Source organism: Apteryx mantelli, chromosome 7 (assembly GCF_036417845.1).
Source record: "Apteryx mantelli isolate bAptMan1 chromosome 7, bAptMan1.hap1, whole genome shotgun sequence".
Lineage (NCBI taxonomy): Eukaryota > Metazoa > Chordata > Aves > Apterygiformes > Apterygidae > Apteryx > Apteryx mantelli.
In genome coordinates, this window is record NC_089984.1 from 20,340,952 (window position 1) to 20,362,705 (window position 21,754).

At 42.4% G+C, this 21,754-nt stretch overlaps 1 protein-coding gene across 2 annotated transcripts; it reads left to right on the plus strand.

Moving 5' to 3' along the window:
- The first annotated feature begins 433 nt into the window (after positions 1-433).
- Positions 434-21,512, plus strand: AP3M1 (adaptor related protein complex 3 subunit mu 1). Of its 2 annotated transcripts, none has more exons than XM_067299899.1 (9): positions 434-451; positions 9,961-10,236; positions 10,955-11,126; positions 13,587-13,724; positions 15,739-15,824; positions 16,204-16,337; positions 17,001-17,208; positions 18,970-19,114; positions 20,450-21,512. In XM_067299899.1, the coding sequence occupies exons 2-9, from the start codon at positions 9,964-9,966 to the stop codon at positions 20,548-20,550; spliced, it is 1,257 nt and encodes a 418-aa protein (XP_067156000.1). In that variant the 5' UTR covers positions 434-451; positions 9,961-9,963; the 3' UTR covers positions 20,551-21,512. The 2 variants fall into 2 exon arrangements, with proteins under 2 accessions (XP_067156000.1, XP_013815739.1); XM_013960285.2 differs by lacking the exon at positions 434-451 and adding an exon at positions 5,531-5,551.
- Positions 21,513-21,754: the final 242 nt, after the last annotated feature.

Sequence of the window (21,754 nt, forward strand, 5' to 3'; positions counted from 1 at the left end):
CCCCTCGCCTCGGCCCGCCCGCCCGCCGGGCCCGGCTCGCCCCGCCCCGGCACCGCCGCCGGGGGCCACGGCGGGAGCGGGAGCGGCCGCGCCGGGCGCCTGACGGGCCGCCCGCGCCGCCCGCTCCCCCCGCGCGGCGCCGAGGGGCCGCTCCGCGCTCCCGCGCGGTTTTAACGCCCGGCGGCGCCCCCCCGGCCCCTGCCCGCCGCGCGGGCGCGGAGGGCGCCAGCGGGCGGCGCGCGGGCGCCGGCGGCCGCGGGGCCCCCCGGGGTGGCGGGGAGGGGCGCCGCCGCGGGCGCCGCCGCGGCCGTTACTGGCCGCTCGGCGCAGGCAGCGCCTCGGCCGCCCGCGCCTCCGCCGGGGGGCGGCCCCGCGCCGCGCCGGGCCTCGCCGCCATCTTGGCCGCTGCGGCCGGGAGCGGGACGGGCCGCGCCGCGCCGCGCCGGGGGAGGTACGTGGGGCCGCGGCCGCCGCAGGAGCCGCCGCCAGAGCCCTCGGGGGCGCCGCGGGGCGGGAGGGCGGGAGCGGCGGCGGGCGCGTCCCCAGCGAGCCCCGGGGCGGCGGGAGGCGGCCGGGCAGGGCGGCCGCGCCGCGGTGGCGAGGGCGGCTGCTGGGCGGAGGCAGGGCCCTACCCCCCGGGGCATCGGTGCCGGGTGCTAAGTACCCGCTGGGGCCCGGCGCTGCTTCTGTGCTCTAGTTAGGAGCATCGCCACGCTGCCGAGCTGCGCCCGCCCAGGGCCGCGTGTTTTCGGCAGGGGCAAAGGCCTGGCTGGGGCCACGGGGGGCTGTGGCGCCCCGGAAAGCGGGGCCGGGAGGCGGCTCTGCGGGCCCGAGCTGCGCCGTATCGTGCCCGTCTCCCCGTTCCTTGGCAGCGTCTCTGCGCCGGCATTGGCGCGGGGCAGGGCGGTGGGAGCGACTGCACAGGCATGAGGGCCTTGGCCAGGCCGCTTGTTCTTCAGCCTGCGCTTTAACTTGCTGGTCATGGGATAATGCTCGTGAGGTAGCTTTCCGAGACTTAATATAGGAAAGGGAAGCCTGTGACAGGGAGCATATATAATTTTTTTTTAAGAAGCACCTAATTTCGCCAAGTATTTTGCAGATCATTCTATGCACACGTCCAACTAAAACAGTCTATGTAGATCGCTCTCTAAAACGATAAGTAGTGATGAGAAGGAGGGATTGTGCATCGGGAGGTCATTTAATTTAGTTTTTACAGGAGAAGGGGACAAATCAAATTCACCATGCAGGCAAGAACTTTACCCCTGTAGTTACCCTTTTGTAAAATCAGTCGTGGCTTGTCTTAAGAATAAGTTAGTGTATGTATTTCCACCCCCAGATTTGTTACTTTAGTGGCTTTCTTGTGCCTGTACACTTCCTTGGCTTTCTCTGAATCCATTTTAAAAAGAGTCAGGAAAACAGTATGTTGCTGATAGTACTATTTACCTGAACGTTTGTTTATGTTTGGAAACATAAGTGAGTCACAGTGCAACTGAGGCAATGCAGAGAGTAACTGTTAGAGACCAGGAGGTCTCAGTCAAGCTGGGGTGCTCCGTATGGCAAGCTCTGGCCAGTGCGCAGGGGATCGATCCATGGGTTACCCTTGGGGCTGACTGGTTTAAGCAGGGTAATGACTCCTCTCTACTTCCTCCTTCCTTTCCCCACATGTTCAAAGTTCTTAGGATCTGGGTGTGTCCTGGTACAGGGCCTGCTTAAGCAGGAGTTCCCAGGAGAAAGGATGCAGGACCTGCCGTTCAAGGCTGTATGGGAAACCTGCAGCAAAGTGACATTAGGGCAGGGGGGCTGCAGGAGGGATAGCACCCAGCTCACCGAATCTTACTCTGGCATCATTGCTGTAAACCCAATGGTTGTGCTTGTGCTATAATTGCTTAATTAGCAAAGGTCCTTGTGAGTATAAATTTCTATAATATGTGCTAGAAATTACTCCATTATCATCCTATGCTGTGTACTGCACATTGCTTCTGCCCTGGTACTTGGATGGAGGTTGCAGCTTATTTCGTTTTGTTTCATGCATGCTAATCTGCTTTGAAGTCGCAATACACTTACCATCTTTTCAGTACGCTGAGTGGTTTGTACCCAATAAATGTGGCTCCAACTGAAAGAACAGGTTCACCATGAAATGTAGCTGTTGTATAAACAACCAAGCCAAAAATTCATAACAAATAATGAAAGTTCATGTTCATAGAAGGCAGACTGCAGTGTGACAGGAAAAGCTATTTTGCAAGAAAAGCACAAGCAAATCAAATTACTCATGCAAGAAGTAAAATGATGGACGCAATGTTTTACAAATGGACTGACTATATCAGCCATGGGAATGATTCAGCCAGCTGTTGCCAGCAGGTTTGAATTGTACATAGCCTCTCGTTTATTTAAAAAAAAAACAACTGAATGGTGTTTCACTCTGAATGTCAAGAATTTAATCTGTGATATGTTGGGTGCTAACTCAAAGCACAAACAAATCTGGTTTTGAAAAAATGAGGTAGGAAGATTCTTTCCAGTCCTTGTGCACTTACCTGAAAATTCCTCATAAATGGCAAATTAAATATTAAGACCTCTCCACATGCTCTAGTGGTTAATTTTGCTGTCCTTGCCCAAAAATTTAGTCTTCTGTTGTGCAAAATAACTATGACACGATTAAGTCCTAGTTACTCCTTCAAGCAAAACTCCCCTTACAAGTAGTTCTGCTTTAGGCAATCTTAAAATCTCATGATAAGATTTATTTCTGAAGGGGAAGTTGAAGTCCTTGAGGTAGAGAGGTGTGAACAGCAGGTGACAAGTGGCAACTGTACTTCATAGCTGTAATGACAGGAAGAAACCTGATTAAATCTTTTTAAAATGTAGAGTTTCTTCCTCTTATTCTTCCATTATTTTCACCCACCTTATTTCCTATGTTGCTTTCAAAACTTAAGTAATACACAGAAAACAAGTGAAATCTTTTTAATGCTTATTCAACAAACATGCATCAAAGGTTGCTTTTTAAAAGAAACTACTTGGAAATCTCTTTAACACTTGGTATTATGAAACCTGATTTTATTAATTTGGATGGTAAAATTAAGGAGTGCAGTGCTGTGCTCTACTCGTGGAAGAGAAAAGAAGGAAAAAATGGTAATTTGCCTTCTTTCTACCACCTGCATTTTGAACTAGTCGTGGCACAGTGCACACACCTTAGTAAGAGCCGTCATTTACAGCAGGGTTCCAGTGATACTGGTTGGCTCTGGTCTAGTATTTCAGTACTGCATGGCTCTTTGGGTGCTGTGCATGTCCTTTCTTGAACCTAGAATGGCTCTTAAAATAGAGCATGTGAAAAAAGAGCAGTATAAAGCTGGTGGCACCATCTCTCCAGCCTGTCACAGTTGCTGGAGCAGTGTATTGGGACAGCATGATGGAAAACATCTTCCCAAAGAACTACTAGGGCAAGGCTTTTGTTTCCTATGGTCGAATCCTGCTGCCTTGGCCATTCACAGTTCTCTGGTTTGGCTGGAATATGAGCCTAATTATCAGTCTGTTCCTGAAAATCCCTTTGACAGGAAATGTGACAAGACATTGACCCTATCGGTGTCAATTTAGTCCTCCCTATCTGTTTATTCAGTACCATTTCCAGAGAATGAATTTCTTAAATGGTCCCTTAATAGTCCTAAATCAAATGATTTTGATGTAATTTGTGTTAGAGATGCTGTTCCATCTTCATGTAAAAAATGTAGTTTTAGCAATCAATTTTTAATTTTTTTTTTCTAAGCAACTCTATTAGATTTTCAGCTTTTGCAGTGAAGCTTTCAGTTCTTGCAGAACCCAAAGGGAATGCAATTATTCAGTATCTAATACTGTTCGATTATTCTGGACCTAATATTGTTGTGTTGGCAATATATATGCAATTGTCAGCAATTAGAGGATTTATGCTGAAACTAAATTGAACAAAGGCAGCATGCAAACATGTTATTCGAAAGCCTATCTGTCAGTAGATGGAATACTGCACAAATTCTTATGCAGGCTGTGATTGTTATTGGTAAAAAAACATGGAGGTGGTTTGAAAGGTTGTTACGGATACTAAATAGTGATTTAAGACAATTTCATTGTATTCTCAAAGGACTGCTTCCTTTCAAAAACAATTCCAGAAAGTTATTACCACTGTTTTAAATGAGTGAAGAAAAATAAATGTATAGTGAGCATCTGGGATGCACACTGTTTAGTCTTTAATAGGGATGACTTTGCTGATAAAATATGCATCTAAGTAGTTACTGTACAGACGCAAGCACTTGATGGTCTTAGATTAGAATTGCTTTGATTCTGGGACTTTCACTTGAATAACAGGGAAAGACACCAGGCAGTTCATTAGAATGATTGTAAATATATTTTACCTTAATAGTACGGACACCTAAGCTGTGGTATCTTATAAGTGAAAAGATTAATGATACTTGAGCAGCAGCAATAACATATGCCAACAGTGACAGGAGCCTTACAAAAATGGTAGTTACAGAACACTCACATATTAATGTGATCTGAGACTCCCAGGTGCATCAGTTTGAATCACAAATACTAATTCTGTATTAAGGTTAGTCCAACTAGTTATATATATGTTCAGAGCTGTTATGCTGGCTGTCTTGTAAATGTCATTAAAGTAATTGATGGGATTTTTCTTCATTAGGTTTGCTGTTTAAAGAGTTGGTGAATGGCATTGGGGCTGTGGGAAATGTAGCTTGTCTGGTTTTGTCATGTGACACATCCTGAATTTATAGGAAAAAGCTGAACTGCTGACCATGTGTTTGTGGCAAAAATACTATCTTCAAAATAGAAACAGAACTACCTATTTTAGTTTATTCATTTCTCCAGATTACTTTAAAGATTAAATTGCATTCCATTCAGTTAAGGGCTTTTCACTAAAAGTTCATCTCTACAAATGTATAACAGAGGCTCAAACAATCCACTCCCACTAATCCTTCCACCATTCAGGGCAGCTATGCTAAATACCAGGAACACAGAAGCTCTGGAATACTTTGCAAGTGATGGTATGTTCAGGCTTTTCTGGGATTATTTGTTATAGCACATCCCATATTGAGACATTCTCAGTAATTATTATTAGCTCTAAAGGGTGTTGCAGAGGCCAGTGGTTTTCAGTGCTTTGACTGTAACTCAGCTCAGTGTTACAGAAAAGCAGCTGGCAAGAGTATCTCTGCATTAATTAAATTTTAGAGAATCTAATTGTAGCTGAGGACAAGCATACGCTGTCACTGTTGTTCCCATGAACACAGCCTTTCCCTCTTACCAGTGAGCTCTGCTTTGTCTTGTGAACTTGCTGTGACTTCAGTCCAGATGCTTCTCTGCCACGAGAGAGAGAGAAGAGTGAAATTGCAATATCCAAATTTCAAAAATTTCCAAAATCAAAAGGAAAGATGCAGATTTGGAATCAGCATACTGAAGACACCTTAGCTAAAAACTTGTAGTTCTTCTATGAGGACTTCAAATTCTGGTAGAAGAGATGTGACTGCAGAGAATCATGTGGAATTTCATGCATCAGAGCTCTTGAGAAGGATGGAAGGTTTGTGAGAAGAAACTGCAAAACCTCTGCTTGGTTACTTGTTGCTGCAGTGCCTTGTGGGATCACTCGCAGTCAGGCAGTAATATCGAAGGCTGTTAGTCTGTTAAAAATGAGCATGAATGGCTTGCTCTGAACTAAAGATGCAAGTAATAATCCGTGTATATCTTTAGTCTGCTTCCTAGATATGCCTAAAAGCAGAGAAAGAGGAGACATGTCCTTTTGAAATATTCCTAGAAATACACCTTTAGTATTTTACATATGTTGCTTTTATGCTGCCATCTCAAAGTGGTCTCTGTATACAGTACTGCAAAAGTCTGACAATTCTTAAATTTTGGTCATGTGCTTTTGCTACTGTTTTTTAAACTTAAGAAATTTGATTCAAGACCTTTACCCTCAAGGTGTCCCAGTTCTTAACCTGCTTTGCTATCTGGCCACCTGTATCACTTATTTGACCTATTGGTGTAAGGAATCTTACTGTAACTATATCAATTTCCTATGTTGCACTGTTTTTAATCTTTTCTTTTTGCAAAGCTAAAGCTCTGATGAGGTAGAAGGAGAAGGTAGGGTAATGAGACATAAATTCAGGAATGTCTAGATGTCTTAATGAAGTCTGGCGCTCGAAAAATGGATTAGCTGGGAAATCTTCTGTATTGGAAGTCCTGTAAGTAATTTTAGTTAAATACTAGCTTACATAAGATATTTTTGTAATAATACCAGTTGTAAGATATCCATCATCAATATCCATTTTAATTGGCTGGTGCCAATTGTTTGGCAGCATGTGTTTCCCAGCAGGTCAAGGGAGGTGATCCTCCCCCTCTACTCAGCCCTGGTAACAAAGCTATAACTTTTGATGGTTTGGCCTAGTTGGAGGCCTGTAGCTAGCTGTGTCCCCCAGGGGTCAATACTGGGTCCAGTATTGTTCAACCTCTTCACCAATGACCTGGATGAAGGGACAGAGTGCACCCTCAGCAAGTTTGCTGATGATGCAAAACTGGGAGGAGTGGCTGATATACCAGAGGGCTGTGCTGCCATTCAGAGAGACCTGGACAGGCTGGAGAGCTGGGCAGAGAGGAACCTCATGAAGTTCAACAAAGGGAAGTGCAGGGTCCTGCACCTGGGGAGGAATAACCCCATGTACCAGCTGGGGGCTGGCCTGCTGGAAAGCAGCTCTGTGGAGAAGGACCTGGGAGTGCTGGTGGAGAACACATTAACCATGAGGCAGCAATGTGCCCTTGTGGCCAAGAAGGCCAATGGTGTCCTGGGTTGCATTAGGAAGAGTGTTGCCAGCAGGTCGAGGGAGGTGATTCTCCCCCTCTACTCAGCCCTGCTGAGGCCACATCTGGAGTATTGTGTCCAATTCTGGGCTCCCCAGTACAAGAGAGACATGAAACTACTGGAGAGAGTCCAGCGAAGGGCTACAAAGATGATTAGGGGACTGGAGCATCTCCCTTATGAGGAAAGGCTGAGAGGGCTGGGCCTGTTCAGCCTGGAGAAGAGAAGACTGAGGGGGGATCTTATCAGTGTATACAAATATCTGAAGGAAGGGTGTCAAGAGGATGGGGCCAGACTCTTTTCAGTGGTGCCCAGTGACAGGACGAGAGGCAATGGGCACAAACTGAAACACAGGAAGTTCCATCTGAACATGAGGAAAAACTTCTTTACTGTGAGGGTGACAGAGCACTGGAACAGGTTATCCAGAGAGGTTGTGGAGTCTCCTTCCTTGGAGATATTCAACCTGGACAAAATCCTTGGAAATGTGCTCTAGGTGACCCTGCTTGAGCAGGGGGGTTGGACTAGATGATCTCCAGAGGTCCCTGGCAACCTCAACCATTCTGTGATTCTGTGTGGAATAAATCAAATGAATTGGTCTTGCGCCTAGCAGATTGGTACTCCCACCGCTACTAGAGCTTTTCTGTTGTCAGCAGTGGCAGTGAGAAGCGAACAGGCCGAGCTGCTCGGTTACTGATAGGGCAGGCCTTGTGCCTGTTGGTATCAAAGTGTGCACTGCCTGCTCTGCGGTTGGTCTATACGGAGAGAGCTTCCATCTTTCCAGAGCACTTCAACTCGCATTTCTTAGCAGCGTGCTGTTGGAACTTGTGAAGGAGGAAATGAGCATGTGTGAGGTTTTGAAGGGAATTCTTGTGCTCAAAGTAAAGTAATAATGCATAATGCGAAAGCCTGTAAAAACTGCCAGAAGATATGGTAGGCAGCTAGGTGCATTTTTACTGCTCAGCATTCCACAGATACTGTAAAGCTATAATTTGCCAAGCATGGTCCCCCGGATCAGTTTGTTATTCCAGTTTACCATGTGGCAGCACAAACGCTCATATGAACACAGCTGGTATCTGGGCTGCTTGGGGCAGAAACACAAATGAGTAGATAGAGGCAGTGGTTGAGTGTTGCTGCCCTTTTTGGCCACCCGGGCCCTCCTCTTGCATATTAAGTCATGGTCTAATATCATAAGTGGGATTTCTGGCAAAAGAAGTGGCTGTGTTAACACAGTCATTTCATCTACCAGGAGAGGTTGCTGTGATCACGGTATAAGTAAGTGACTGTATTTAGTTAGCGATTACGTTGGCATGCTGGACTGCCGTATTTGCTTAAGTGTTAGTAACAAGTGCAGTAGTTTCTGATCAATAGAATTGGTATGAGCTTTAACAGCAGCACAACTGCTAGGGTGTAAAAGCACTCTGTAACACACCCCAGCTATACTTCGCCAGCATATCATCCACAGCTGCCCACAGACCAGCCTTCTTTCTTCACAGTGGTCTGTAGATCAAGTCTTCCATAAATGGGAGTCTTATCAGTGCAGCCAGCGCTAGCGCTGCTGATACTGGAACTCTTCTATGCAGCTCTGCATGCATTTACTGGGAGCTGGGCTTTATCTTTGTTAACAGATATGCTATTGTATCCATATTAAAATGTACAGAGAACTATTCTGAGATTTATAGCTGATCACCTTCATATGTATGGGCTGCCTTGGTGTGGAACAATACTGACATTCAGTGGTTGATTATACTTGCCACCGTTGTGTGACTATCCAGGAGATTTTGGAGGGGTTTAATGTTCAGCGCTGGCTAAACTCAGAACACATTTGGTTAAACTGGATTTAAGCAATTGAGTCAAGGCTCCTCTATAAGAATGCTGTGCTTGCAGTATAAAAGTTGTCTGTTTTTTTTAACAAAGTAAGATAGAGATGAATTTGATCCATGAGAGGTATAGTGGAAACTTGCAGTAGTGCTAGCTTGTAGATTTGTTTCCTTTCCCACTCTTAAGCAAATCGACAGTTACAGTTTCCAAATTAAACTCCTTTTATATACTGTTGGCTTAATAGGATCTTTCCATCCACGTATTGACTATTGCTCTTTGTGTATCTACCAGCAAAGACTGTGCTCTTTACAAGAGGTTTCTAAGACATTAGAAGGGTCAGGCAAAGCATTATACCTGCCTCATGTAAAGGTTGAAGAGCTAAACTGAAGTCTGATAGCATTTATCTGTTCTATAGAAGTGGAGAAAATAATTTATTCACTTCTTAGTTCAGCTACTGTTTCATTGAAAGTTGAGAAATAGACTAGGAATTAGTTTTTAAAGAAGGCAGATAAGCTTCTTTTCCCATGAATAAAATGAAGTATCAGAGCCTGAGACATGTTATTTATAAATCCTGAAAGATACGGGAATAAAAGGGTTACATTCTTTTTTTGGAGCTAATACCTTCCTGTTTCATGAGAGAGTTAGTATTAGATGTAAGACATATTTTACAAGCTTTTTTCATGTGTATCAAATACATTTGAGGTAATTTTATTTAATTAAAAAAGATAAAAACTTCTAAGTTTGTGTAATTCTGGTGAATTCCAACCCGTTATCCAAGGGCCACTTGGTCATAACTTAAAGACTAATCGGCTAGCAAATAAGAAACACTGTTTTCTAGTTCAGTAGCCGAAAGCTGACAAACTGAAGGTATTTATCTTTAAGAGACATCAATGCTCAGTTATGTGTGTAAATGTTATGCAAACTCCTTTGTTGCAAGAAAAGCAGGAAACTTCATGTATGTGGTATCCATTCATGTTATCAAACAACATGTCTAAGTGGGTGCCAACCAGGGAGAATCAGCCTTTCTCAAATGCCAAATAGGGATGAAAGTAGAAATCGAGAGTGCTAGCTTCTTGCTTAAATTGCAGTATATATTAGTGACTTAATCCCCTTTGAGTTATTTCGTGCTGTAACATTCTTCTAAATAAAGAAAATGCCATTTAAAAAACAGCAGTAAAGCAGTATCTTTTTCTTAAGTTCATTCACAATGAATGTTAGTAAAGAATAACCATTATAAGAAAGGGGACCTGGGAGAAGAAAAAATGTCAATCCTCAAATCCTTTTGTTTGTTTTAACTTGTTCAAATGTGTTTCCAACAGAAGATGATCCACAGTCTGTTTCTTATAAACTGTTCTGGTGATATATTCTTGGAGAAGCACTGGAAGAGCGTTGTGAGCCAATCTGTGTGTGATTATTTCTTTGAAGCTCAGGAGAAAGCAGTCGATGTTGAAAATGTGCCTCCCGTCATCTCAACGCCACATCACTACCTCATCAGCATCTATCGAGATAAAATCTTCTTTGTGTCTGTCATACAGACAGAAGTGCCACCACTCTTTGTAATTGAATTTCTGCACCGAGTAGCAGATACTTTCCAGGTGTGTCACCATTAAGTAATTTTAAGATTGAAATAATTCCAAGGGAATTTTTATGTAAACTTCTTTTAAAAAAAAGCAGTAAACCCTCCTGTCATGACTTTGCCCTTGGCAATTTTTAAGTCAAGTGCTAGTTTATAAAGTACAAAGGAAAAGAAGGTTTATCTTGTGTATTCATTTGATTTACAGATACCAGTGCACATGCACTAAAACCCAAATGCCAATTTATAAAAGCTGCCTTGTTTCTGTAAGCTTTTGTACTGTTCATGTTATATTGATGGACTGAACTAGCATGCAGTCATGGAGCAGTCTGTAGGGAGGGGAGTGATGCTAAATGTAAGTCAATTTTCAACCTATTTGGCAGATATTGTAAATAAAAGAACCTCAGTGAAGACTGGGCATTGCCAAAAGATATTTTCCATATTTCACAGCACTCTTCTGACTGAAGATGTGTTAATGTTCACAAGTGGGAGAACCCCTGGGACACAAATCCATAGTAAACCAGATTGCATTAGTTTCATTGTTCACACTGTCTTTATTTCTAATTACATGGTAAATGCAACCTTAACATGTAGTGTAATCAGGCTATAGAAGTAGCTAGTCATTTTCAGCACTAAAATTCCATGATATGTTAGAGGGTTTCTGTAAGCATTAAAAAAAAATTGTAAAGCATTTTAACAGGAATAAAAATCCTCCCCTTTGTAATCTGTGATTTGTTTAGGATTACTTTGGCGAATGTTCCGAGACTTCAATTAAGGACAATGTAGTTATTGTGTATGAACTTCTAGAAGAAATGTTAGACAATGGCTTTCCACTGGCAACAGAATCTAACATACTGAAGGAGCTGATTAAGCCTCCCACAATTTTGCGCTCCGTTGTCAACTCCATCACAGGTATGAACGTAAATAATATTCAGAGGTGACTGGCTGCTTAAAAAACAAGCCCTGTCGTGCTTTTTAATTAAAAAATAATACTATATTGACTTGAATTTATAAGGCAAGGCCACTGTCCTTCCGCTTCCCATAATTAAGAGCTGAATAAAGGCAACTTACTCTGTATTTGCAGTTTAGGCCGGGCCCCTTTGAGATCCTCAGTGGTAGTAGTATCTGGTCCAGCCACAGCTGCTGAAGTCCCTCAGGAGTAGCAGGACCCAGCTCAGGCAGCACATACTGGAGACAGGTGCTCTGGGATTGCTACAGAACTAGCCCAAGTCTTGAATAACTCAGGGGCACTGGAGAAGGTTATGCATGCTATACGAAATTAATATATAAAGATAAGTAACAGATACCTAGTATAGTAGTAGTCCAATAAATCTTTGCTGGCTGGGAACAAATAGTTTGAAGAGAAGCAAATAGCCTATCCTCAGCCCCCACCCCCCCACACACACATGCACGTACCCTGCCACCATCAGCATCCGTCAAGTTTAGAGCTGGTTTCAGGCTGTCGTAAATGGGTACGTCTCACACTGACAGCCACATGTCTGTCAGCTGAGCTGGTGGAATCTGCTTGTCTGGCAAGCGGACGCGAGGGAGGTGGCCCATGAGGTGTCACGTGGGGTCGAAGATAGCAAAATGTTCGTCTGTACATTGTTAGAGATGGGTAGTAGGTGGGCTGCAGGGCCACACAGGTATTGCTCGGAAGAGCTGGTGTTTGGGGTAACACATGCAGTCTAGTTTTTATATGTAAGTCTCATCAGGTTTTATTTCTGTTTTTTGGAAAAATGTGGGCTTGGATGGCAGTAGTTATACTTCTGAAAAATGTCTACGTCATTAATGGACCAGATGCAGCACTGTAAAGGGAATTAAGATGCCTCAGCCAAGGGCTGCAGCCTCAAATCCTTTTGTTTTACTACACAGGCACCTAAAGCCTCATTAGAAATCCCTAGGAGCCTAAAGTGCCTGCCTAGGACAGCCTCCGTCTTGTCAGTGTCAGCAGCTTAGCCCCGAGCCAGTGGGAAGCCGCAGGCTGGGAGCTCTCCCACCTGCCTGGCCTGCAGCTGAGCCTGGCCTGCAGCTGAGCCTGGCTCGCACGTGCCTGCTGCACCCGGCAAGGCTGTGAAGGGCACAGGGCACAGCCACAGCAGCTGCTCCCCTTCAGAAAGGCAGTTAGAGTGGGGAGGTAGTTGCCCCTCATCCCCCACATCTTATAGCACTGAGGCAGAGTCTAGTAAGGGTATTTTTAGAGAGGTTTATTTTACCAGCCCAAAAGAATGAAAACTTTAATTTTCTGCCTCCTGGGAGAGGGCCTAGCCACCAAGTTATGTAGAAGTGATGACCGTTTGCCCCTGCCTCTCAGTGAAGCTGTCTCACTCTGCAGAGCACACCACCACACCCATGCTGAGCTGTAGCCCTGTCCAGATAACAACGCGTAGCGGAGGGAGTTGTTTCCACTATACTGGGAGTTCAAGATCAGTTAGCTAATCCCCAGAAGAGATATGATTTGTTTTCCTTTCTAAAGAACCATCATTTTACTCTATTACTAGGTGGCTCAGGAAGCCTTTTTCTCACATTGAGTGGCATTAATCTTATTCTTTGGGGGAACCAAATTTTATTTATCTACTGGTGTGAGGCTACAGGTGCTACTTCAAGAGCCAAGAGTAGGAGTGCTAGGAAGCAGCATGGGCAGGCTGTGCTGCAAGGGAAGAAGAACTGGGAACTGATGGTGAGTGCAAGGCAGGCAGGGCAGTGGCCTCACTGACAAGGAGCGAGGAAATGGAGCCAGCAAGTCAGGGTGAGGATCAGGGCTGGAGACAGTAAGCAGAGTCAGCCACAGTCCAGTGATCGCCAGGCTGGAAGGTCAAGTCCGTGGGTCAGGGTCTGAATCAGTGGGGTACATGGTTGGGAACAGACATGATTGTCACATCCTACAAGGTAGCTCAGATGGGCATCAAAGGCAAGAGCCTCAACAGCTCCCAAGTAAAGGGGGAGGGAGCCCCCACTAAGGCTTATTCCAGGTTTTTCTTTGTAATATCTCTTATCTGCAAGCTGGCCGTGAAGGCAGTCAGCTAAACTCCTGGAAGAGGGGGAAACAGTGCTCAGAGCCCTCACAAGGAGCTGCAATGTCTTGAATTGTAGCACTTGAATCCTTTTGGGAATCTAACCCCCCATCTGCCCCCACTCAAATCTTCTGCTGTCTTGAGCCTTGTATTTTGCTGTGCAAAGCATACAGTCTCAAAGCTGTAAGTCTGGACACATACTTGAAGTTAATTCAAGTCACTTAATGAAATTTTAGTGGTTCAGATTTTAGTTTGCAGTTCTCAGGGTCAAATTCTGCTTTTGATTCATAACTGTGATAACTGAAACACTCCTCTTGTAATTACTTACTGATTCTATGAGTTTCTTTTAATTTTTAAGGCAGTAGTAATGTGGGTGACACACTTCCCACTGGGCAGCTGTCCAACATTCCTTGGCGCAGAGCAGGGGTAAAATACACAAACAACGAAGCCTATTTTGATGTCATTGAAGAAATTGATGCAATTATAGACAAATCAGGTAAGATGACATGTGAACTCATATTTGTTTGTTGTATGTTTTTATATTTAGCCACTGATGTTTAGAGAGAATACAGTCCAACTGCTTTTCTGCATTTATATGTATGTTCTATATACATATATCCATATCTTAAATAAAAATACATAGCCCATTTTAACATGCCCAAATATATTTTTAGTTCATTTTATAATAGCAACGTGCACTAGGCTGCTTAAAGAACATGCTGTACACCTACAAGAAATATTCTGTACTTAGATACCTAGTTTGTATATTTATTATCTCTTAAGAGATACAAATAGAAAAAAAAATACTTAAAGCTTTAAATGTGATGACAAAATTATCTCCCTTGTTCCTGCTAACAGTCTATGGTAGGTCCTCATAGGCCCTCAAGTGAACAAGACAAAAGCAGTCATTAGCTGTCTTCTGATAGCAAGACAAAACTTGCTGCAAAATAGTCAGATGGTATTGTTTTCCTTGTATATAAACTGGAGCCAGATGTTATGAAGCATAACAATATTCCTTTCCTTTCTGTAAATAACTTAGAAAAATGATGATATCTTCAAATACTTTACTGCAGTCTTTAATATGAAATTTAGCTCTGAAGAGGAATCTGCTAACTTTTGTGTAAATGTTGCCAGTGCCAGGAAACAGAAAAAAGCTGATCCAAAAAGAAAACTGTTGGGCTGTAGACAAGTGCCTGCTGTTCTGTTCATTGGCAGGGCCCATTGGCTATTAAAGCTGAAGATTGTATGATACCAGTTTGTGGGTGTAGAGAGGGGATTAAATCTCTGATTTCTTAATTCAGTGCTGCTGTTAGTAACAATAGTCAATGTTTTTTTGTCTCCATACACCAGTTCAACACACACTTCAGCTATAATCATACTAGAGAGTCAAAAATGGCCATTGTGCAACTCTTATTCTCACTGTCGAGAGACTAAAAGGTAGTGGGGATCACAGTCAGTACGCCCTGATGGCTGTATTACTCCCCTAGCTCAATAGCATTCCTAAGAGTACTATGCGTGCCCAGTTTGAGGAGTTATAATCAAGACCCTGTGTGTATTTCTGTATGCATTTCAATCCCAAATAGAGTGTGAGACCACTGAGATTATTTAAGTCTACTGAGGACCCACTGCTGTAATTGTAACTACTCTTTTCTCCTCTAATTCCTCGGGGACTTACAGTGCAAAAATCTTCTTTCCTAACCTTCATTAGGACTAAGCAATAGATAAGATTGCTCCTCCAGAATAGATGTTATCTTGTTTCATAGGCATATGGTTATATGCATTAATCTGAAACAGGATCTCTTCTTTTAAGGGGAGGTATTAACCCACAGTTTCTCCTTCCCTTTAACTGGGTCAGCAAGTTTCTACTTCTAACAACCTTTGCTTGTAGGGCTAATTAGTCCAGAATCCTGCTCATGCCTTTCTGCCCTTGGTGGGCATTTAAGGAAACGATCCTTTCCTGGGTAAGGCACATGGTAATCCTGCTTTTGGTTTTTTGACTGTAGATTTATTTAACATCTAGATGAGTATTTAATCCTACTGTAAAATAAGCCACACTTCAGCTGTGGAAACCAAGGATAACAAGATCCTGAGCTTCATAGCCCAAACTTACTCTGTGTTGATGTTGACTGTTTTGATGTGCTTCAGCTTCCTGACATCACTGCACAACTGGCTAGTTTTCTGGAGACAGAGGACAGGGGTGAAAGAAAGGAAAATTCAGAGCTTGCATATTCTGAAATTCTTATCTGCTCATTGCTGGGAACCAGTTCAAGCACCTCCAGTACAAATCCTGTGTAACAGCTTGCACAAGTATAATTTGCTGATTCGGGGCAAGCTGTTTGCTCTAATTCAGGTGTTTTAGCAAGCTGCCTAGGCCACAGTAACTGGAATGACCTTTTCTATCTGTGCTTGGTGTGTTGTTGAGTGCTGTGCAAATGGCTTCTGTGCCCTCTAGCTGCAACTCACAACATTTGTTACACCCTTGATAAGTATCTTTTTTTTTTCTTTCCCAGGTTCCACAGTCTTTGCAGAAATCCAAGGTGTTATTGATTCATGCATTAAGCTCTCAGGAATGCCAGATCTTTCTCTTTCTTTCATGGTAAATTTAGCAGTGTATTTGGCAATTTTAATTGCTCTGGGTTTATTTTGCTTAATGATCAGATTTAAACAACTGTAAAATAACGCAACAACTGCTTCATATGTTAGACATGTGAAAAATAATATACCAAGCTTTGCCTTGTACTGTAAAAGTTGCTACATGTTCAGTAGTTGGAATGACTTTTGTCCGTACGCAAAAATACAGGAACTGCGGTACCAGGTCAGACCAGAAATCCATCTAGTTGAGTAATGTGCCTCTGATAATGATCAGGAAAAATACTTAAGAATATAAGACATAGGAAATGTGTAGAGTTTAGTAGCCTAGTTCAAACCGCTGACACTTTGTGAGTTTCTACTTACCACTTTACCACTTCTTACAGAACCCAAGGCTGCTGGATGATGTCAGCTTCCATCCATGTATTCGGTTCAAACGCTGGGAGTCTGAAAGAGTCCTTTCATTTATTCCTCCAGATGGGAATTTCAGACTGATCTCCTACCGTGTCAGCTCACAGAAGTATGTTTGGTTTAGATACACTGGTTCTTTAACTACACCATTTAATACTTTCCATGTGGGTAACTGCAGATTTCCCCTTGTTACAAGCAGAATTTGCATCATTGTCAAAATACATGTTCTCTGTTTTTGTCTGATCTGATGCTCTGTCCACACTAAAACAAGAAAACAGTTTTTCAACAGAGCTGCTGATACTAAACAATCACTGTTCAGTGACATAAATCACATGTGATAGTAATATAGGGCTATTCACTCCTGGTAATTGATACTGCTGATAGATCTTTGTGATTAAGTGTCTGTATCCATAGAGGATCATAAACTTCATAAAAACAACAAAGCAAAAAAAGCCTAAGCCACAAATATCTGCAAACTAAGTCTCGTTTGACTGAGGGCTGTTTTGAGAAGTGAGATTACTTTAAAAAAATAGAGTGGAAGGAAAGAGATTAGGAAAAGTGATTTGGAAAATTTTTTTTTCCCCATGATTCCCCACTAATAAAAAATCACTTGAACAATGATGTTGAAGAGCTGAGTATCACTTCTTGCTTGAAAGAAATTGGTTCTAACTTATGCCTGCCAGAAACATAAGGTCTATTTATGAAAAAGAGCTTTAGTTTCCCCAATAGAGAAGTAGCCAGGATGCATGCAACTACTGTTTTCTTTCTTCAGCTTGGTGGCGATTCCTGTATATGTGAAACACATGATCAGTTTTAAGGAGAATAGTTCTTCAGGAAGATTTGATGTTACCATTGGACCAAAACAGAATATGGGGAAAACAGTAGAAGGAGTTGTCATGACAGTTCACATGCCAAAGGCAGTACTTAACATGAACCTCACTTCTACGCAAGGCAACTATACGTTTGACCCAGTTACTAAAGTAAGTAAGTCTTGTATTTTTATTTATTTAAATATCTAAGAAGACATTAGAGCAAGTTATACATATTGCAGAGTACTGGAACACTGTGCCACACATAGCAGAAAACCTTCCTTCAGCATATGTTTATGAATTAAAACTTTCTTTTTAAAATTCACTTTTTCAGTCTTAAGACCCAGATGTGATTTCTCATTATATCAGTCTGCACTTCACTCCCGTCTCCTTCATCTCTTTTCTCCTGCACCTTCACCCCTATTTTTTTTTTCTTTAATGGATGCAGCAGTATTTTGCTGCTGGTTTCAGCTGTGGTGCATACTGCAATCTATGCCCTTTAAAACATATCTGGAGAAAATGCAGCAGACTTGAAAATAGATAGTCAGAAAAACAGGAAGCAGGAGATGCAAGTCTCTCCCAAAAGATCTGCCTAAAGACATACAGGAAGAAAAATGGCAAACAAATAGTCTGAAAAACTGTATCTTGGGAATCCTGCTTTCTTGCCTCTCAGTTGTGATTCAAAACCTAAATTTCCCAAAGCTCCTGAAGCTTTTTAGTCCCCAGGAACCATTTTGCTGGAATGCGGTCTGAGCCGAGCCATTCTGCTGGCTCTTAACACCCTGTTCTGAGCTTTCTGCTGCTCTTGGAATTTCTCAGGCAGTGCTTGATTTGAATTGGAGGTGAAAGCTCTCCAAATAACATTTGGTTTTAAAAGCAACAGACACCAATCTTTAAAAAAAAAAAAAAAAAAAAAAACCTTGAAGTCGCCTTTCCTCCCTGCAAAGGAGAGAAAAGACAGGGAGTCATGACTGACAGAAATAAATTTTACTGTTTTTTTCTTAAGAGTTGGGATAACTGTCAGTGGATTGTTGTGTTCCTGGTATCCCCTGGAACAACTTCTCCCCCTACTCGCAGTTTTGCCCCCTTTTTCAGAACTTGGTCTTCTTGTTTTTCCTCTCAAACTGATCTGTGATAAGCTGTGACAAGGCTCAGCTCTAAAATAGCTCTTAGTACTGCTGTACTGAAGAGATGTCTGACTTGTTTAGTTTAAAACCAAAACTTTATGTACCTCAACAGCATGGTGGAGCTGATTACGTTCATCATGCTTGCTCTGCTTGTGCTGCCTCTCACTTGGCTCTACAGAAATTCTGGGCCTGTTGCTATACTGCTGAATTTACCACACAGTTGGATGGTAACTGCAAAACCTTGCTTCTAGAAGTACAGAAAATTGAGTTTTTTCTGCATTTAGCAACAGTTTTTTGTATAAGACAAGAACGACAACAGCAAAAAAAAAACCTCTTGTGGGTAAGTAAAGGGCCAACTTTGTCACGTGTACCTTCTTTAAAGTGTAGGAATCAATGGGAAAAAAGTGTCTCTTGGAAAAGTTACTCTATCTTAAACATCTTTTGCTATGCACCCGCTCCTCTCCTGCTCATTCCCATGCTTAAATACCTGCTACCTTTATGCTCGCTTTGCAGACCTATCTGACCCAATGTGACAATGGGGTCAGCCAGTATTACTAAGAGAATGAGCCCTATTAAGTGCACAACCCAACGAAGGAACCCTCGTAGGGCAAAAGGAAGGCTGGGAAAGAACAGACGCCATACCTGCAGGAGCCCTAACCATGCCAACTCGCCGACCGGGGGAATTATTCTCAGGGCTACTAGGCTACTTACTGTACCCAGCCTGCAAACTAAGGCTTGACCTGAATGTGGCCTCATAGAGGGTTTCCTAAAATGCTACTACTACTATTCTCTCTTTCCTGACAAGGTGTTAACATGGGACATTGGCAAAATTACCCCTCAAAAGCTACCAAATCTGAAGGGCATAGTGAACCTACAGTCTGGAGCTCCCAAGCCAGAGGAGAATCCAAGCTTAAACATCCAGTTTAAAATACAACAGCTTGCAATTTCAGGTGAGTGGGCGTTAAGTGAAATTGATGCTGGTGGAACAAGTAGAATAACAATAGGAAATGGAGCCTTCCTGTTGTTAATTTTTCAACTGGAGGTGCTGAACTAAAGTCAGCTTGGACTTCGTCCAAACAGGTGAAGTCTGGTTAACCTAAACCTGACAGTTAACCCTGCTGGCAGAAAACTGTGAGTTCCCAGTTGCTTTGCCCAAGAAAGGTTGTGAAAAAGTGTACAGAAGAATGGAATTGTTTTGATTTGTGCATTAAAAATATGCAATTTCTTTTTAGTGAAGAATGATAAATGATGATTTAGCATGCTGCTCTTGATTTTCTTTAGCCTTGTACCACTAAAGCCATTTCTACTGGTCAATAAGCTCTATTAATTTTAAAGATTGCCCCTTTTGTTTATTCTTTTCTTTTGTAACTAGTTAGTTTTTCATCTTCAAAATAATCTGCACATGAAATCAGCATGAAGTCTATAGGGTAAGTGCAAAAGAAAGTTTAAAGCAAACTCAAGGCCTCAGTCAGCAAACACTTAAATCACATGAGCATTCCGTGTGCAAAATGTTTCTGAGTAGTCTTTGCAGAATTAAGGCCTTAACAGAGTATACCCCATACAGCAAAGACTCAGACTTGGATGGAAGGAAGATGACTGAAGACAGTAGATGAGAACCAGTGGTAATGCATGTAGTATCTGTCCAGGTTGGTACTAGGCTAGTGTTCTTTTGTATCCTAGACTATTTTGTTAAGTAAAATAATGGTTTGTCCTAGTATAACAACAGAATTCTACAGTGCCCTCTTAAACTTGCAATCCACCAGTCTAAATTTAGCAAAACACAGTAGACCGAATGGCTGGATGCCAAAGCTAGTAGACATATGAGAAAGCAGGGGCCAACCTGAATCTGTTAGGTAATTAATAGCTGCTGGTATTTCCCAATCAGTAACAGAGGGACTGCTGGTCCTTGAAATTATAATTTAAAGAGTGAAGAAAATTTTAAAATTTCTGCTTTGCTTCACCCATGTTAGTAGGAGCAAGGGTGTACTGTGCATGAGCTGTGGGGGATGAACTCCTTTGCTCAGTGTTTCATCCCTGGGAAGGAGGATGTTGACTCATTGAGTAGAACAGATAAGAGTTGTCCCCCCCAGGCTGCCAGCGAGGACTGGGTGACAAGAACCGTCCCTTTTGCTTCTCAAAATGGATGAACTGATGAAGGAGTAGGAAGGAAAACTAGCTTCCTAACTGCTTTTAACATGCTTGAAGAAAATGGAGAAGACTTTTAAACAGACTGACAAAATTTGTAGTATTCTGCCTTTAACTTTGTACTCTTACTTTTGTTCCAGGATTGAAAGTCAATCGCCTGGACATGTATGGAGAAAAATACAAGCCTTTTAAAGGTGTCAAATATATTACAAAAGCAGGAAAATTCCAAGTCAGGACATGAGAAGATGCTCTACTTCCAAGAGGAAATTCCCCTTTAAAAAAAACGAAACAAAACAAAACGACTGCTTAGTGACTTATGTTGCTATTAAGTAGGTGCCAATTAATAGACATTGATTAGTTTGAGATCAAAGCATTTGTGCACAGCAGGTCTTAAAATGAAAGTGTAGCTTATTTTTTCTTAATACAGCTTTAAAATACGGTACCTTTTTTTCTAATACACCTTCACCCTTTTTTACTGAATTGTTGTGCTGGTGAATAGTTAGATATAGGTAATCCACAGAATGTCACAAACACTACACTGCCAAATCAGATACCAAAGCCCAGAGGCCAAGCACATTATAAAGGCCAGTCAGGCTATTGGGAGAGTCTTGTGGTAGCACATTTTGCTGCTGCAGCATGCAGAGAAAGCTCAGCTATTCTCATAGCCAGCTGCAAGTTGGTATTCCACAAAGCATCATGTGATCCCTTCAGAAATAGAGAACAGCAGAATGATGGGCAGGCTCCCAAACAGGCCTTGACCATAGCAAATGTCACTCCTGAGAAAGAGCTTCTGATGAAGAAAGAAAAAAAATATTTTCCTTTTTGTTTACAAGAAACTGCCTTTCTTAAGAAGCATTTGCCTTAATCTGCTTTCATTTGTGCCATCTGCAGATGAGCTGATAAAAATAATATTCTACATTAAATCTGAGGGGTGTTTGTTGCTTCAGTAGTCCACTTTCTTTCCATTCAATTTCATCATCATATTCATTTTTTAAGAATACAGTTGCAGAGAGTAAGATCTATTTTTTATGTGAAGCCTGAGCTTTGATTCAGATGTTCCACTTGTTTGAAGTGGATGCCACCAGATTTGTGCCATGTGTACATTGGAGCATAGCTTTTAGATAGCACAGTAGAAATGTCAAGTGTATTTAATGGTTGTCTGCTTTAATGTAATGAAATAAAGGGAACTCTACTGCAAATGCATCTTCTCTTGTGAAGTCATCAGTATTGTAAACTATTTGTAATGCTCTTGTACACAGAAGACATCTGGTCCACAACTAAACAATGACTATTTGCTACACTGTCACTGAACATGAGCACTATGCAAGTTTTTAAAGTTTAAAGAGTATATTCAGGAGCATGGTAGGTGAGCTCCCTTTGATTTTCTAAATGGAGGACAATTGAACAGTCACAATCTGCACACTAAAGTCATAACAGTGATCACG